The sequence below is a fragment of the Capra hircus genome, chromosome 13 (assembly GCF_001704415.2).
Source record: "Capra hircus breed San Clemente chromosome 13, ASM170441v1, whole genome shotgun sequence".
NCBI lineage: Eukaryota > Metazoa > Chordata > Mammalia > Artiodactyla > Bovidae > Capra > Capra hircus.
Window position 1 is genome coordinate 43,044,958 of NC_030820.1, and position 19,343 is coordinate 43,064,300.

The following is a 19,343-nucleotide window of genomic DNA, read 5'->3' on the forward strand; positions in this document are numbered from 1 at the left end:
GTGTTCACAATTGGGCACCTGAAACAAGTGCAAAATACCCACTCTTTGCAGATTTGTGCCATGTCCTGACTGGCCTTCACTAGTTAACTTGGCATGCTTTAGTCCTGGGATTAGCCCAATAGTCAAGCTGAGGGCACTCAGTTCATTTCTGAGTGAGTCAGCATCTTGCCTGGAGGAGGTGTGCCTCTTTGGTTCCCCTGAATGTATGGCTGTTTTAAAATGTCCTTTGTCCCCAAAATCCAACCCCAGGTCTACTCAGGGTTTTATATGTTCTAGTCTATGTCCCCACTCTTACTCCCGTGTCCCTAGCACCATATATATATCTCCCCTGCAAAAGTAATGAGCTATTTTGGCTGCTCTTCAGTTTAAGCCTAGGCTTAGGTGAAACAGACATCAGTCTTTGGGCAGCCCCAAACAGGTTGGAACATTGCATTAAGGTTTTTGTGATCAGTCTTGTTTGCTGGAGGCAGCTGGGAAGAGTGCTGCCACCCATTATAGATCAAGACTTCACTCTTCAAGTCAGGGAAGAGGTAAGTGTGAGGAAAAACACGGTAAAATGTCCTTCCTCTCAGTTCTGGAATTTTCCTGATTGTGTGTTCAATGTGTTCCTATAGATTTTGACTATTTGACTAATTTCAGAGCTCCTGTGAGGGTTTTCATCTGGTTTCTGATTGATTTCTCACATTTACAAGGGAGAATTCAACACTTCCTAGCTCACCATTTTGCTGACCTCACTCCACGTGTTAAATTTTATTTGACTTCACAACATCCCATTGTATCAATGCATCTTGATCTCCCTAACTCTTCCCTTATTTGTTACAATTTAACTTGTGTACAGCTTCTTCATTTATGACTAACCATTGAGCAAGATAATAAAGTGCATGAACTCATTATCATTTCCATTATGATATCTTTCTAAAAGTTATGTAACTAAGTCCAAGGATTAACCCCTGTAAGGGTCTGTTTGCACACTGCATATGGTATCCAAAAACTATTAATAATTGATCTCCAATACATACTTTGTCAGAATGTGTGGTTTTAATATTCTTTTCAGGATCTCACCACTGTTGGGTCTGGATAGCAAGATAATAATGCTGGTGGGAAAAGTCAAAAGGCAAATTTATTTTGCTTTGGTTTTCTTTATTAAGAAATAAGATTTTCTAAAATATTTATTAGTCACTCCCTTAAATTGTGTGATTCTGTGAATGTGTGTATGTATGTATGGTAAAATAGTTAAATTTTTTCAATTGATGTTGGATAAATATTAAGCTTAATATTGGGAAAATGAAAAACATTGTGTGGAAGTTTCTAGTCTAACATATGGTCAATAATTGTTCAATCTCATCATTATATAATTTAAGATTGCATCTATAAAGAAGCAAACAAGTTAATTGGCTTCAACCCTCTTCTTACGCCCTGGGATTGGTTTCACCTTGCCCCTCCTACAGTGTATCTGCTAACATTGGATAGTGCTGCTGGGGCGTGACCATCCTGGTGTTTATCAATTGTGAAGGCAGAAGGGAAAAATCTGAGTCTGCTTAGTCAAAGAAATGACAATGGATCCCAAATACCAGAAGAAAGTGAAGCTTAATGATGGCCACTTCATTCCTGTTCTGGGATTTGGCACTTTTGCACCTCCAGAGGTAAGAGTAGTGACTTGGGGTTGAGATAAAAATAGTAAGTGGCTATAACATAAGTGGAAGAGAACTTCAGTTGCCAAACACTGAGCTCCTGTGGGACTCTGGGAGGATATCGTGGTTCCACTAACCAGGTTAGAACCATGCCCTGTAAAAGGGAAGAGAGCATCCAGTCTCCACTCTGCATCAGGGTTTGAGGCTGTGCTCACCTGCAGATTACTGTGGGTTCCCCTTCAGTTTCCGTCTCTTTCCCAGCTTGGCAGAAGAGGTGAGACTCGGCTGTTGAGAACACTGACTGTCAGCTGTTGTGATAACGGACTGCTCTTTAAACTTTGAATCTCACTTTTCTAATTTATAGAATAAAAGAAACTATTCAGAGACATTTTGCAGATAAAAGACAGGGATTTTTCACTTTGCAAAATATGATGAGTGGAGGGAAGGGTCCAGCCTAATACTGAACTCTATACATTCCACAAGGCACGTGATCGTCAGGAAAACCAGGACTAGACCCAACAGGGGGAACTTGGACCAAGCATCTGCCTCCTTGAAACATGAAAGATCCTGGATTGCAAAAACATATTGAAACAGTATTCAGCTTGAAAAGGGGAAGTTAATTCCACCATTTGCAACCATACAGGTGAACCTGGAGAATAGTAAGCAAAGTGAAATAAGCCAGAAATAGAAAGACAAATACTGCATGTTCTCTTCATAGGTAGAATCTAAAACATTGAACTCAGAGAAGCAGAGTGTAGAGGAATGGTGACCAGAAGCTGGGGACACGGTTGGGAAGTATGGATAAATGTTGGTCAAAGGTCCAGACCTCTTGTAATGCGATGAATGTCTAGAGACCTGATGTACAGCATGGTGACTATACTTGAATATACTGGTTTGTTATTAAAATTTTATAAGAGAATATAAATTAAGTATCCTCACAAACACTCCCCAAAGTTAGCTATGTGAGATGATGGATCTGTTAACTGTCTTGATTGTGTTAATCATGAACAATAATTAGTTACATGAGAATGTCACTTTGTATAGATAGAATAGATACAGTTTTTCTTTGGTGTTTTCTCTATAATATGCTGGTACACATGGATCTTAGAAGCTTTCACCTGGTTTCTTGATGCATTTCAGTTCAGTTTAGTTGCTCAGTCATGTCCAAACTCTTTGACCCCAGGGACTGCAGCACACCAGGCTTCCCTGTCCATCACCCATCTCCCAGAGCCTGCTCTAACTCATGTCTATCGAGCCGGTGATGTCATCCAATGATCTCGTCCTCTGTTATCACCTTCTCCTCCTGCCTTCAATCTTTCCCAGCATCAGGGTCTTTTCCAGTGAGTCAGTTCTTCACATCAGGTGGCCCAAAGTTGGAGCTTCAGCTTCAGCATCAGTCTTTCCAATGAATATTCAGGACTGATTTCCTTTAGAATTGACTGGTTTGATCTCCTTACAGTCCAAGGGACCTTTGAGAATCTTCTGCAACACCACGGTTCAAAAGCAGCAGTTCTTTGGTGCTCAGCTTTCTTTATGGTCCAATTCTCACATCCATACATGACACTGGAAAAATCATAGCTTTGACTAGACAGTCATTTGTTTGCAAAGTAATGTCTCTGTTTTTTAATATGCTGTCTAGGTTGTTGGTCCTAGATTTTCTTCCAAGGAGCAAGCGTCTTTTATGCCTTCATGGCTGCAGTCACCAACTGCAGTGATCTTGGAGCCCAAGAAAATAAAGTCTGTCACTGTTTCAATTGTTTCCTCATCTATTTGCCATAGATGCTTATTGATACCACCTTTAGGTAATAGGATCAGTAGTTTGGTGAATGGTGCTTATTGGTACCTCTTTCTTCCTCACATATTTCTATCTGAAATCTGGTACATGTCTCCTCTCACCATGCCCCCGTCAAAGAGAATAATTGTAACTTTCTCATCATTGGTGTGTGCAAATTTTAATTTTAAATTAAAGTCACTTTACATCTTTGAACCTAGACCAGAGCAGTGTGAATTAATACGGGCTAATGAATCAGAGCTTCCCTAGTGGCTCAGATGGTAAAGAATCTGCCTGAAATGTGGGAGACCTGACTTTGATCCCTGGGTTGGGAAGATCCCCTGGAGAGGGAACTGGCAACCCACTCCAGTATTCTTGCGTGGGAACCCCACGGATGGAGGAGTCTCATGGGATACAGTCCAGTCTTGATGCTTTTATTATACCTCTTGTACCTTTGTTGATTTTGCTTCAGACATCTCACAGTATAAATCCTATCCACGACTACAAGTTTATTCTGAGTCCTTTGGATTCTTCCAGCAAATCACTGAAACTGGTGGTGGGCTTGGGGTCCTCTGATGCCTGTGATCAACCACTGATCACATGGGGTTGAAGGGTTTCTGGGTGCCCATTTAATCACTGACCAGGAACGTTCAGGGAAACTGTCATGGGTCCGTCACCATACATACAGAGCTAAACAAAGACATGAAGAAATGTTGGTTCTTAGTAAGATCAAGCTTGTGTCTTTGCAATCTCTTAATCATGTGGATATTCAACAACTGCTTTCCTTGCTTACGTAGGTTCCTAAGAGTGAAGCTCTGGAGGTCACCAAATTTGCTATAGAGGTCGGATTTCGCCATATTGACTGTGCTTATTTGTACCAAAATGAAGAGCAGGTTGGTCAGGCCATTCGAAGCAAGATTGCAGATGGCACTGTGAAGAGAGAAGACATATTCTACACTTCAAAGGTGCTGTATGTGTTGTGTGTGTGCACATGTGTGCAAGTGACTGGGGGCAGATGACAATTACTTAATAGGACCAGTCGTTTGCTGAACAGTGCTTATTGGTACCCCCATTTCACACATATTTGTATCATTTTTTTTTTAACAACAACAAAAAGTGAGTCTATTCTGATCAGCAGCAAGAATGCAAACATTCACAAGTGAACCAGAGGTTCAAACACAAAGAGGAAACATCTCCAGGAAGAATTTTTTGTCACAATATGTTATGAATGCTTCTCCCCTTCCAACATAATAGAATTGGGGAGAAGAGAGAGCAGCATTGCCAATTGGATCAAATTACTAGTGGAACAAGGCAAGTGAATATACATTTAGTTACACAGTTTTGAAAACTTCAAGACAAGAATAAATTGCATGACCCCCTGGTAACTTCCACTAGAACTTATAGGAACAAATTGTTTGCCTCACTGGGTGGAATATACATTCAAATTCAGGCTCTTGAAGGAAATTATTAAGTACAGTCATATTAGCTTTCTCTGAAGCATACTCATTTTCAGTATTGCTACTATATAGACCAATTATGATACATTTCCATGCTGAGAAATGATTGTTCTGCTAACACAGTTCTGGTAAGAATCAAAAGCACTACTTTTTTTTTTTTTTTTTTTTTTAGTAATGAGAGTGTACTTTATTTTATTTATTTATTTTTTTAATTTCATCTTTACTTTACTTTACAATACTGTATTGGTTTTGCCATACATTGACATGACTCTACCACGGGTGTATATGAGCTCCCAATCCTGAATCCCCCTCCCACCTCCCACCCCATATCATCTCTCTGGATCATCCCCTTGCACCAGCCCCAAGCATCCTGTATCCTGTATCGAACATAGACTGGCACTTCATTTCTTGCATGATAGTATACATGTTTCAATGCCATTCTCCCAATTCATCCCACCCTCTCCATCTCCCTCACAGTCCAAAAGTCTGTTCTATACATCTGTGTCTCTTTTGCTGTCTTGCATATAGGGTCATTATTACCATCTTTTAAAATTCCATATATAACTATATGGCTGTTTTTCTTTCTGGCTTACTTCACTCTGTATAATCAGCTCCAGTTTCATCCATCTCATTAGAACTGATTCAAATTTATTCTTTTAAACGGCTGAGTAATACTCCATTGTGTATATGTACCACAGCTGCCTTATCCATTCATCTGCTGATGGACATCTAGGTTGTTTCCATGTCCTGGCTATTATAAACAGTGCAGCGATGAACATTGGGGTACATGTGTCTCTTTCAATTCTAGTTTCCTCAGTGTGTATGCCTAGCAGTGGGATTGCTGGGTCGTATGGCAGTTCTATTTGCAACTTTTAAGGAATCTCCACACTGTTCTCCATAGTGACTGTACTAGATTGCATTCCCACCAACAGTGTAAGAGGGTTCCCTTTTCTCCACGCCCTCTCCAGCATTTATTGCTTGTAGACTTTTGGATCGCAGCCATTCTGACTGGTGTGAAATGGTACCTCATTGTGGTCTTGATTTGCATTTCTCTGATAATGAGTGATGTTGAGCATCTTTTCATGTGTTTGTTAGCCATCCGTATGTCTTCTTTGGAGAAATGCCTATTTAGTTCTTTGGCCCAATTTTTGATGGGGTCATTAATTTTTCTGGAATTGAGCTGCATAAGTTGCTTGTATATTTTTGAGATTAGTTGTTTGTCAGTTGCGTCATTTGCTATTGTTTTCTCCCATTCAGAAGGCTGTCTTTTCACCTTACTTATAGTTTCCTTTGTTGTGCAGAAGCTTTTAATTTTAATTAGATCCCATTTGTTTATTTTTGCTTTTATTTCCAGAATTCTGGGAGGTGGATCAGAGAGGATCCTGCTGTGATGCATGTTGGAGAGTGTTTTGCCTATGTTCTCCTCTAGGAGTTTTATAGTTTCTGGTCTTACGTTTAGATCTTTAATCCATTTTGAGTTTATTTTTGTGTGTGGTGTTAGAAAGTGATCTAGTTTCATTCTTTTACAAGTGGTTGACCAGTTTTCCCAGCACCACTTGTTAAAGAGATTGTCTTTACTCCATTGTATATTCTTGCCTCCTTTGTCGAAGATAAGGTGTCCATAGGTGTATGGATTTATCTCTGGGCTTTCTATTTTGTTCCATTGATTTATATTTCCATCTTTGTGCCAGTACCATTCTGTCTTAATGACTGTGGCTTTGTAGTAGAGCCTAAGTCAGGCAGGTTGATTCCTCCAGTTCCATTCTTCTTTCTCAAGATTGCTTTGGCTATTCGAGGTTTTTTGTATTTCCATACAAATCTTGAAATTATTTGTCCTAGTTCTGTGAAAAATACCGCTGGTAGCTTGATAGGGATTGCATTGAATCTGTAGATTGCTTTGGGTAGTATACTCATTTTCACTATATTGATTCTTCCAATCCATGAACACGGTATATTTCTCCATCTATTAGTGTCCTCTTTGATTTCTTTCATCAGTGTTTTATAGTTTTCTATATATAGGTCTTTAGTTTCTTTAGGTAGGTATATTCCTAGCTATTTTATTCTTTTCGTTGCAATGGTGAATGGAATTGTTTCCTTAATTTCTTTTTCTACTTTCTCATTATTAGTGTATAGGAATGCAAGGGATTTCTGAGTGTTGATTTTATATCCTGCAACTTTACTATATTCATTGATTAGCTCTAGTAATTTTCTGGTGGAGTCTTTAGGATTTTCTATGTAGAGGATCATGTCATCTGCAAACAGTGAGAGTTTTACTTCTTCTTTTCCAATTTGGATTCCATTTATTTCTTTTTCTGCTCTGATTGCTGTGGCCAAAACTTCCAGAACTATGTTAAATAGTAGCAGTGAAAGTGGGCATCCTTGTCTTGTTCCTGACTTTAGGGGAAATGCTTTCAATTTTTCACCATTGAGGATAATGTTTGCTGTGGGTTTGTCATATATAGCTTTTATTATGTTGAGGTATGTTCCTTCTATTCCTGCTTTCTGGAGAGTTTTTTTAAATCATAAATGGATGTTGAATTTTGTCAAAGGCCTTCTCTGCATCTATCGAGATTATCATATGGTTTTTATTTTTCAGTTTGTTGATGTGGTGAATGACATTGATTGATTTGCAGATACTGAAGAATCCTAGCCTCCCTGGGATAAAGCCCACTTGGTTATGGTGTATGATCTTTTTAATGTGTTGTTGGATTCTGATTGCTAGAATTTTGTTGAGAATTTTTGCATCTATGTTCATCAGTGATATTGGCCTGTAGTTTTCTTTTTTTGTGGCATCTTTGTCAGGTTCTGGTATTAGGGTGATGGTGGCCTCATAGAATGAGTTTGGAAGTTTACCTTCCTCTGCAATTTTCTGGAAGAGCTTCAGTAGGATAGGTGTTAGCTCTTCTCTAAATTTTTGGTAGACTTCAGCTGTGAAGCCTTCTGGACCTGAGCTTTTGTTTGCTGGAAGATTTCTGATTATGGTTTCAATTTCCATGCTTGTGATGGGTCTGTTAAGATTTTCTATTTCTTCCTGGTTCAGTTTTGGAAAGTTGTACTTCTCTAAGAATTTGTCCATTTCTTCCACGTTGTCCATTTTATTGGCATATAATTGCTGATAGTAGTCTCTTATGATCATTTGTATTTCTGTGTTGTCTGTTATGATCTCTCCATTTTCATTTCTAATTTTGTTGATTTGATTTTTCTCTCTTTGCTTCTTGATGAGTCTGGCTAATTGTTTGTCAATTTTATTTATCCTTTCAAAGAACCAGCTTTTGGCTTTGTTGATTTTTGCTATGGTCTCTTTTGTTTCTTTTACATTTATTTCTGCCCTAATTTTTAAGATTTCTTTCCTTCTACTAACTCTGGGGTTCTCCATTTCTTCCTTTTCTAGTTGCTTTAGTTGTAGAGTTAGGTTATTTATTTGATTTTTTTCTTGTTTCTTGAGGTATGCCTGTATTGCTATGAACTTTCCTCTTAGCACTGCTTTTATAGTGTCCCACAGGTTTTGGGTTGTTGTGTTTTCATTTTCATTCATTTCTATGCATATTTTGATTTCTTTTTTGATTTCCTCTGTGATTTGTTGGTTATTCAGAAGTGTGTTGTTCAGCCTCCATATGTTGGAATTTTTAATAGTTTTTCTCCTGTAACAGAGATCTAATCTTAACGCATTATAGTCAGAAAAGATGCTTGGAATGATTTTTTTTTTTGAATTTATCAAGTTTAGATTTATGGCCCAGGATGTGATCTATCCTGGAAAAGGTTCCGTGAGCACTTGAGAAAAAGATGAAATTCATTGTTTTGGGGTGAAATGTCCTATAGATATCAATTTGGTCTAACTGGTCTATTGTATCATTTAGAGTTTGCATTTCTTTGTTAATTTTCTGCTTAGTTGATCTGTCCATAGGTGTGAGTGGGGTATTAAATTCTCCCACTATTATTGTGTTATTGTTAATTTCCCCTTTCATGCTTGTTAGCATTTGTCTTACATATTGCGGTACTCCTATATTGGGTGCATATATATTTATAATTATTATATCTTCTTCTTGGATTGATCCTTTGATCATTATGAAGTGGCCTTCTTTGTCTCTTTTCACAGCCTTTGTTTTAAAGTCTATTTTATCGGAGATGAGTATTGCTACTCCTGCTTTCTTTTGGTCTCTATTTGTGTGGAATATCTTTTTTCAGCCCTTCACTTTCAGTCCGTATGTGTCCGTTGTTTTGAGGTGGGTCTCTTGTAGGCAGCATATATAGGGATCTTGTTTTTGTATCCATTCATCCAGTCCTTGCCTTTTGGTTGGGGCATTCAACCCATTTACATTTAAAGTAATTATTGATAAGTATGATCCCGTTGCCATTTACTTTATTGTTTTGGGTTCGGGTTTATACGCCCTTTTTGTGTTTCCTGTCTAAAGAATATACTTTAGTATTTGTGGGAGAGCTGGTTTGGCGGTGCTGAATTCTCTCTGCTTTTGCTTGTCTGTAAAGCTTTTTATTTCTCCTTCATATTTGAATAAGATCCTTGCTGGGTACAGTAATCTGGGCTGTAGGTTATTTTCTTTCATCACTCTAAGTATGTCTTGCTATTCCCTCCTGGCCTGAAGAGTTTCTGTTGAAAGATCTGCAATTATCCTTATGGGAATCCCCTTGTGTGTTATTTGTTGTTTTTCCCTTGCTGCTTTTAATATGTGTTCTTTGTGTTTGGTCTTTGTTAATTTGATTAATATATGTCTTGGGGTGTTTCGCCTTGGGTTTATCCTATTTGGAACTCTCTGGGTTTCTTGGACTTGGGTGATTATTTCCTTCCCCATTTTAGGGAAGTTTTCAACTATTATCTCCTCAAGGATTTTCTCATGGTCTTTCTTTTTGTCTTCTTCTTCTCGGACTCCTATAATTCGAATGTTGGAGCATTTCATATTGTCCTGGAGGTCTCTGAGGTTGTCCCCATTTCTTTTAATTCGTTTTTCTTTTTTCCTCACTGATTCATTTATTTCTACCATTCTATCTTCTATTTCACTAATTCTATCTTCTGCCTCTGTTATTCTACTATTTGTTGCCTCCAAAGTGTTTCTGATCTCATTTATTGCATTATTCATTATATATTGACTCTTTATTATTTCTTCTAGGTCCTTGTTGAACCTTTCTTGCATCTTCTCAATCCTTGTCTCCAGGCTATTTATCTGTGATTCCATTTTGATTTCAAGATTTTGGATCATTTTCACTATCAATATTCGGAATTCTTTATCAGGTAGATTCCCTATCTCTTCCTCTTTTGTTTGGTTTGGTGGGCAACTCTCCTGTTCCTTTACCTGCTGTCTATTCCTCTGTCTCTTCATCTTGGTTATATTGCTGCATTTGGGGTGGCCTTTCTATATTCTCGGAATTTGTGGAGTTCTCTTTATTATGGTGTTTCCTCATTGTGGGTGGGGTTGTATCAGTGGCTTGTCAAGGTTTCCTGGTTAGGGAGGCTTGTGTTGGAGTTCTGGTGGGTGGAGCTGGATTTCTTCTCTCTGGAGTGCTATGAAGTGTCCAGTAATGGGTTATGAGATATCAATTGTTTTGGAGTAGTTTTGAGCTGCCTGTATATTGAACCTCAGGGGTGTGTTCCTGTGTCGCTGGAGAATTTGCGTGGTATGTCTTGCTCTGGAACTTGTTGGCCCTTGGGTGGTGCTTGGTTTCAGTGTAGGTATGGAGGCATTTGATGAACTCCTATTGATTAATGTTCCCTGGATTCAAGATTTCCCTGATGTTCTCAGGATTTGGCCTTAAGCCTCCTGTTTCTGGTTTTCAGTTTTATTTTTACCCTAGCCTCAGGACTTCTCCACCTATACAGCACTGATGATAAAGCATCTAGGTTAAAGATGAAAGGTTTCTCCACATTGAGGGTCACCCATAGAGGTTCACTGAGGTACATGGAGAAGAGAAGAGGGAGGGGGTAGTTAGAGGTGACTGGAATGAGATGAGGTGGGATCAAAAGAGGAGAGAGCAAGCTAGTCAGTAATCACTTCCTTATGTGCACTCCACAGTCTGGACCACTCAGAGGTGTTCACGGAGTTATACAGGGAAGAAGAGAGGGAGGAAGTAGACAGAGGTGGCCAGGAAGATAAAAGAGGGGAATGAAAAGGAGAGAGAGAGATCCGGCCAGTAACCAGTTCCCTGAGTGTTCTCCACCGTCTGGAATACACAGAGATTCACAGGGTTGGGTAGAGAAGAGAAGGGGGAGGGAGGAGACAGAGGCCACTTGGTGGAGAAAAAGGAGAGTCCAAAGGAGGAGAGAGTGGTCAAGCCATTAATCTCACTCTCAGGTAAAATTGGGTACTGAAGATTGGGTTTTTACATGTACAAAATTGACAACAAATACCAAAAAGCAAAGATTAAAAATCTGGAGTAGAGATTGGATTTTCAAAAATATAATAAAGAAAAGAAGAAGAAGAAGAGGAAAAAAAGAAAAAACAAACAAACAAAACAAACAAACAAAAAACACACAAAAAACAAAGCCACAAGAATTATTAAAAAACAGCAACATCAACCATAAAAAGACTATATACAGCGTTTGCTTTAAAAATAGGGTCTTTTTTTTGAAAAGTAATAATAGGTTATAAAATTAATAATTAGAGAAATAGAGTACTTAAAAATTAAAGAAAGTTAAACAAAAAGAAGAAAAAACAATCACGCAACCACATCAACTCAAAAAAAAAAAAAAGGATGATTGTAAAAGTAGTAAAGGTATATCTGGCCTTTTCTTTGGTGTTGTGGGTTGTGTGGGGTCACTTCCAAGGCGGTGCCCTCTGTTTAACTTTCTCGGTTTGCTGGTCTCTTCAGTGTCTGATTTCTGTCTTGACACAGGGAGGGCGGTGGTGGACACATTTATTTTATTTTATTTTTTCTAGGCTCACTATTCAGTCGCGCTGTGGGGAGGGAGGGATGCTGCAAACAAATATTACTGGCATGTGCTTGCAGTGTCTCATCCATGCTGGGCTTGCCCCTGCTAGTGGCGCACACCGCTCAGGCTCTATGTAGCTCTGCTGGGAAACCGTCCGAGGCTGGCCCTAGGCTTCATGCACCTCCCCGGTCTAAGACGCTCAGGCTCGGTGCTCAGGAAGCCCTCAGAGGTGCAGATTTGGTTGGGCCTGCATTTTGTGCCCTTCCCAGGTCTGAGCAGCTCAGGAGTTTGGCGAGCGCAATCGCTGTGACTTATGGCCTTTCCTTGCTGCTCAGTTTTCTGGGTGTACCACTGGCATTCTTCTCAGATGAATGATGACTGTCCAGAACCCCCAGAAGTCTTAGTTAACAAAGAAGCCTGCTAGCATTTTGGTAGGTAATGTCTCTCTTGGGCTGCAATTGACCCCTTCCAGCCCTTTAGGCTCTGGCTGCCCGTCACCGGAGGGGGATGGTCTGCAGCCGGCCATTTCCGTTCCGTCCTTTGTTCTGTGCGTGGTCCTGGTGGTGTCTTATGTTTGATCATTTTGCATGGTAGCTATCCCACAGTCTGGTTTGCTAGCCCAAGTTAGTTCGCTCTGGCCACGCGTGGGCCGTTCCGGCCCGATTCTCAAAAAAGCACTGTAGCCCGCGCCTCCCGTGGCCCTATTCTTAAAAAGCACTGCCAGCTGCATCTCCCGCTCCTCCCTGCCCAGCCCCCACTTGCTAGTGGCAGATGCAGGCGTCTGCACTGCTTTTCCGCTGGGGGAGTTACTATTGGGCTCGTAATCTGTTGGTTTTAATTATTTATTTATTTTCCCTTTCTGTTATGTTGCCCTCTGTGCTTCCAAAGCTCGCCACAGACTCAGCTGTGAGAATGTTTCCTGGTGTTTGGAAACCTCTCTTTTTAAGAGTCTCTTCCCGGGACGGGATTCCCTTCCCAGGACAGAGCTCCCTCCCTGCCTCTTTTGTCTCTTTTTTCATCTTTTATATTTTTTCCTATCTGTTTTTGAAGCCAATGATCTGCTTTTCTGGGTGCCTGATGTCCTCTGCCAGCATTCAGAAGTTGTTTTGTGGAATTTACTCAGCATTGAAATGTTCTTTTGATGAATTTTTGAGGGAGAAAGTGGTCTCCCTGTCCAATTCCTCTGCCATCTTAGGACCGCCCCACATTTGTATCTTAAATCTAGTATCCTTCTCCTTTCACTATGTCCCCTCAAACAGAATAATTATAACTTTCTCATCATTGGTGTGTTCAAATTTTAATTTTAAATTAAAGTCACTTTACTTCTTCGAACCTAGAGCAGAGCAATGTGATTTAGTATGGGCTAATGAATCAGGGCTTCCTTGATAGCTCAGATGGTTAAGAATCTGTCTGAATTGTGGGAGACATGAGTTCAATCCCTGGATCATGAAGATCCACGGGAGAAAGAAATAGCTACCCATTCCAGTATTCTTGCCTGGGAATCCAATGGACAAACGAGCCTTGTGGGCTACACTCCAGGGGTCCCAAAGAGTCAGACACAACTGAGTGGCCAAAACTATACTATATTTACTTAATGAATCAGACAACCTGGGTGCAGATATAGCTTTTCTTACCATCTGGGAAACTTCTCGAATTTCTACACATTCTGAATCTCAGTTCTCAGCTCCAAGAGCAAGAGAGCATTTGAGAGGCACTTTGTGCATTACACAAAATCTAGCCAAAGTGTCTTGAATTATGTTCTTCTCACATTAATATGTTCAAACCACTTTTCCCTACAGTTATGTAAACAAGATAGCAATTTACTTTGAGAAGATGAATTGTTTGATCAAATCAGACTAAGTTTGTGCTTTTACACTCTATCAAGCATAGTTCAGTTGATGGGCATTGTAATTATTTGATAATGTTATTTATATCTTGATTCATTTCATTCCATTGTGAAAGATACACTGATGACAAATTCAATCAAATAATGAAATTTACATGGCTAAGTTAGATAAAGAATGGAACTCAAGAAGAAAGGGAATGGTTTTTCCCATGGTCATCTCTTTCTAACAGATAATACTGCCTAATTATTAAGTGAAAGAAGACAAATACCATTACGTATAGCAATCATTTCCCACAGCTTCCTTTGTTTAATCTCTACAGGTTTGGTCCACTTTCCTTCGACCAGAGTTGGTCCGACCAGCCTTGGAAAAGTCACTGAAAGATCTTCAACTGGAATATGTTGATCTCTATATTATTCATCATCCAGTGGCTCTGGTGGTAGGTGATTTGTGTGATCAGCTCTGTTTTATTTCTTGGGTCAGAATGTCTATAACTTGCATGGATGGTTGACAAGATTTTTCTTACTAAGTTGAAGGAATGATTACACTAGAGTTCAGTTCAGTTCAGTCGCTCAGTCGTGTCCAACCCTTTGCAACCCCATAAATCACAGCACGCCAGGCCTCCCTGTCCATCACCAACTCTCGGAGTTCACTCAAACTCATGTCCATCGAGTTGGTGATGCCATCCAGCCATCTCATCCTCTGTCATCCCCTTCTCTTCCTGCCCCCAATCCCTCCCAGCATCAGGGTGTTTTCCAGTGAGTCAACACTTTGCATGAGGTGGCCAAAGGACTGGAGTTTCAGCTTCAGCATCAGTCCTCCCAATGAACACCCAGGACTGATCTCCTTTAGGATGGACTGGTTGGATCTCCTTGCAGTCCAAGGGACTCTCAAGAGTCTTCTCCAATGCCACAGTTCAAAAGCATCAATTCTTTGGTGCTCAGCTTTCTTCACAGTCCAACTCTCATATCCATACATGACCACTGGAAAAACCATAGCCTTGACTAGACGGACCTTTGTTGGCAAAGTAATATTTCTGCTTTTCAATATGCTGTCTAGGTTGGTCATAACTTTCCTTCCAAGGAGTAAGTGTCTTTAATTTCATGGCTACAATCACCACCTGCAATGATTTTGGAGCCCGAGAAAATAGTCTGACACTGTTTCCACTGTTTCCCCATCTATCTGCCATGAAGTGATGGGACCAGATGCCATGATCTTCGTTTTCTGAATGTTGAACTTTAAGCCAACATTTTCACTCTCCTCTTTCACTCCACTTGGCCTTGGAGTACACTAGAGTAGTAAATAATCATTTGTGATCATCATTTTAGGGAGGTTCTTTGAATCTCTTACCTGCCTCCAAGAGAAATGTGTGAAATAATCTGAGTGGAGGAAGTAGAAATAGGCAAGTTATGTGCATGGTGCTGATTAGGACTCAGAATCTGGGGATCTCACTACAGAGTTCGATGCAGAGTGCTGAGTTCTGACACAGCCTCACACCTGAACAGAATAAGGTCGTCTCATCTCTCCCCCAATAATGTTTCATGGATTTGGTGGTGTCCTTATGGGTGGGTCTAAACCTCACAGTCTTCTCAGGACTCCAGAGAACTTGCCTCCGCTGTTGTCTGTGTTCATGGTGATGTTTGCAGACTGCGCTTAGCCATTAAGAACTGTACTAAGCAGAGGGGAGTTTTTCCAGTTGTTTCAGTGGTTAAGACTGTGTGCTTTCAGTGCCGAGTCAGGGTGTTTTGAAGGAGAGGGTTCAATTTCTATTCTGGGAAATAAGATACAGTGAACCCATGGCACAGGCAAAACAAAGTAACAAGAACAAAGTTTATTATGCAGAATTCGTTTTTAGAATACAGAATTCTGCTCAAGCCATCCTTTGCCAAAGAGTTTATTGGACTATGTAGATGGCAATTCCCATCTACATAGATTTAAGGATTCCGAGTACTTGACAGACATGCTTCCCTGGTGGCTCAGACGGTAAAGCATCTGTCTACAATGCGGGAGACCTGGGCTCAATCCCTGGGTTGGGAAGATCCCCTGGAGAAGGAAATGTCAACCCACTCCAGCACTATTGCCTGGAAAATCTCATGGACAGAAGAGCCTGGTAGGCTACAGTCCATGGGGTCGCAAAGACTCGGACATGACTGAGCGATTCCAGTTCACTAATACTTGACAGAAATTTCTCTGTTTTTCTATTCGTTATAATGACATCACTCATGGTTTCTTTTATTTTTATCTCAGCATTTTCCATGGGTGGCAGGATGACCTTGATCTGTTCAAGCCTCATTGTCCAGAATATTTGAGAGTATGTCTGCTTCTTCCACATAACTTATCAACCTAAAGAGAACCTTGCTGGTTCATGTGAATGCCCTGAAGCTATCAGTTGTTCAGAGTGAAAAGGAATTCTGATATTTAGTCCAGATCAAGATTGCAATATTTCTGCCAGCAGTAAGGCATAACTTACTGTCACTCCCTGCACAATAGAGGCATTTTGCAAGAGGAAAGTATAAGGGGCAGAAAAAATTTCACTTAAGGCACTGAGAGTTCCCAGGAAAATGTAGGAAAATTATATCTATCAAAATATATAGTTTGTATAAGAGAATACTGGAAAACTGCCTTCTAAAGACATTGCTGATAACTCCATTTGCAAATCCCTTTGCAAATATTAGTATGCAGAAAGTAAATGAACCTCATGGAGGTTTAGCATCCTAGACCCAGATGTGCCTGGCAGGCTGGCTAAATGTGGAGAAATTATGTTGTGACATCTCTGAAATGACTGCTTCTATTCCAGCCAGGGGAGGCAGTTTTCCCAACAGATGAAAATGGAAAACCGATATTTGACTCCGTGGATCTCTGTCGCACGTGGGAGGTGAGTCTGGGGAGGAGAGAACTGGGGGAGGAGCCTGGAGAAGGGGAATCTCCTTCATCTCTTCCACCTGTGAGAATGGGCTGTGGACCATCACACTCAGCAGTTCATGAATCTAAGGGCTGGGATGCTGGGGTTGTGGGGAGGGAATCATTGCTGAAATGTTCACAGAGAGGAATGAAATGGAGAATTTGGACAGTGTAGATAGGCATCTCTTTCCTTATATGTGACCTTCTTCTCCAGGGTTTTCTAAGGAGGAGATGCTACTTCTTGTGTCATGACCTTTTCCCCCTTTATCTCCTTGATAAGCAATGCTAATTCTTGACCAGAGACCCTCTTAACAATTTTTCAACATTTCTTATTGCTATATTACCCATGCCAAGTGACTGCTCACCACCCCTCCCTCCCAGGCCCTGGAGAAGTGTAAGGACGCAGGGCTGACCAAGTCCATCGGGGTGTCCAACTTCAACCACAAGCAGCTGGAGAGGATCCTGAACAAGCCAGGGCTCAAGTACAAGCCCGTCTGCAACCAGGTGAGCAGCTTGGCTCCTCTCCCTCCTGCTCTTCACAACCTCCTTCTTGCACTGGAGCCTGATGTCTGTCTGTCCTTCCCTCTTGCTCATCTGACATTTGTGGACGAAGATTCTACAGAGCTGAGCCTGTGTCTGGACTGTGTGAATAGAATCTATAACAGTATCTTTGATAAACTCTGGGTGGAAAACTTGGGGATGGCTTCCTGCTCAATCATGGTGGGGACTGAGGGAAGGTAACAGAGGTGAAGGAGGTGAAATTCCTCCAGAACTTAGAGGAAGGAGGCATTTCCCTGAGTTGAAAGCATGACCAGAAGTCCGGTGTGAAAGTGCTTGGATGAAACTGTGTACATGAAGGAAGACCATGAAAACGTGGAGAGGGAAGTAAATACAGAAAAAACCAGGTGAGACAGGAGTTGTTTGTGTGTGCTTTAGATGCCTGAATCCTTAGTCTTGGTGTCCCAGCTTCAACAGGGAGCACAGTACAGAGAAATGTGCTGGAGACTATGAGAGTCACCCAGGTTAGAGCATGAAGTTAAACACTTATGTTGATCCTAACAGGTGACAGAAGAGTTACTCTGGAATTAGAGCAGACCTTGTGATTTCAGTTCAGTTCAGTTCAGTCCCTTAGTTATGTCTGACTCCTTTGCAACCCCATGGACTGCAGCACGCCAGGCCTCCCTATCCATCACCAACTGCCAGAGCTTATTCAAACTCAAGTCCATCGAGTCATTGAGGCCATCCACCAATCCTATCCTCTATTGTCCCCCTTTTTTCCTGCCTTCAATCTCTCCCAGCATCAGAGTCTTTTCCAATGAGTCAGTTCTTTGCATCAGGTGGCCAAAATATTGGAGTTTCAGCCTCAGCATCAGTCCTTACTATGATCATTCAGGAATGATTTCCTTTAAGATTGACTGGTTGGATCTCCTTGCAGTCTAAGGGACTCTCAAGAATCTTTTCCAACACCACAGTTCAAAAGCATCCATTCTTCAGCCCTCTGCTTTTTTATGGTCCAATTCTCACATCCATACATGACTACTGCAAAAAGCATAGCTTTGACTAGACGTTCCTTTGTCGGCAAAGTAACATGTCTACTTTTTAATATGCTTTCTGGGTTGGTCAATTTTTTCTTCCAAGGAGCAATCATATCTTAATTTCATGGCTTCAGTCACCATCTGCAGTGATTCTGGAGCCCCCATAAATAAAGTCTCACACTGTTTCCATTGTTTCCCAACTATTTGTCATGAAGTGGTGGGACAGGATGCCAGCATCTTCATTTTTTGAATGTAGAATTTTAAATCAACTTTTTCACTCTGTTTCACTTTCATCAAGAGGCTCTTGGTTCATTTTCACTTTCTGCCATGAGGGCGGTATCATCTGGATATCTGAGGCTATTGATATTTCTCCCAGCAATCTTGATTCCAGTATGTGCTTCATCCATCCAGGCATTTTGCAAGATATACTCTGCATATGAGTTAAATTAGCAGGGAAAAAACATACAGCCTTGACTTATTCATTTCCCATTTGGAACCTGTCTGTTGTTCCATGCTTCCCTGGTGGCTCAGATGGTAAAGTGTCTGCCTGCAATGTAGGAGATCTGGGTTTGATTCTTGGGTTGGGAAGATCCCCTGGAGCTGGAAATGGCAACCCACTCCAGAACCTTTACCTGAAAAACCCCATGGACAGAGGAGCCTGGTAGGCTACAGTCCGTAGGGTTGCAACAAGTTTAACACGAATGAGCAGCTTCTTTTTCCTTTCCTGTTGTTCCATATCCAGTTCTAACTGTTGCTTCTTGATCTGCATACAGATTTCTCAGGCAGGTAAGGTGGTCTCGTATTCTCATTTCTTGAAGAATTTTCCAGTTTGTTGTGATCCACACAGTCAAAGGCTTTGGCACACTCAATAAAGCAGAAGTAGATGTTTTTCTGGAACTCTCTTACTTTTGCAATGATCCAGCAGATGTTGCCAATTTGATCTCTGTTTCCTCTGCCATTTCTAAATCTAACTTGAATATCTGGAAGTTCATGGTTCATGTACTGTTGAAGCCTGGCTTGGAGAATTTTGAGCATTACTTTACTAGCGTGTGAAATGAATGCAACTGTGTGGTAGTTTCAGCATTCTTTGGCATTGCCTTTCTTTGGGATTGAAATGAAAACTGACCTTTTCCAGTCCTGTGGCTACTGCTGAGTTTTCCAAATTTGCTGGCATATTGAGTGCAGCACTTTCAGCATCATCTTTCAGGATTTGAAATAGCTCAACTGGAATTCCATCCTTCCAATAGCTTTGTTCCTAGTGATACTTCCTAAGGCCCACTTGACTTCCCATTCCAGAATGTCTGACTCTAGATGAGTGATCACA

The 19,343-nt window shown here is 40.8% G+C and overlaps 1 protein-coding gene across 2 annotated transcripts in view; it reads left to right on the forward strand.

The window, feature by feature from the left end:
* LOC102186942 (dihydrodiol dehydrogenase 3-like) overlaps nt 382-19,343 on the forward strand; it is a 34,793-nt gene continuing 15,831 nt past the window's right edge. The window contains exons 1-6 of one of the 2 annotated variants that reach the window (XM_018057314.1): nt 392-530; nt 1,449-1,643; nt 4,200-4,367; nt 13,906-14,022; nt 16,381-16,458; nt 16,866-16,988. In XM_018057314.1, the coding sequence (XP_017912803.1) occupies nt 1,551-1,643; nt 4,200-4,367; nt 13,906-14,022; nt 16,381-16,458; nt 16,866-16,988 (579 nt within the window). In that variant the 5' untranslated portion in view covers nt 392-530; nt 1,449-1,550. Of the gene's footprint in view, nt 531-1,448; nt 1,644-4,199; nt 4,368-13,905; nt 14,023-16,380; nt 16,459-16,865; nt 16,989-19,343 lie in introns of both variants that reach the window. The other variant, XM_018057315.1, reaches the window with a different exon arrangement.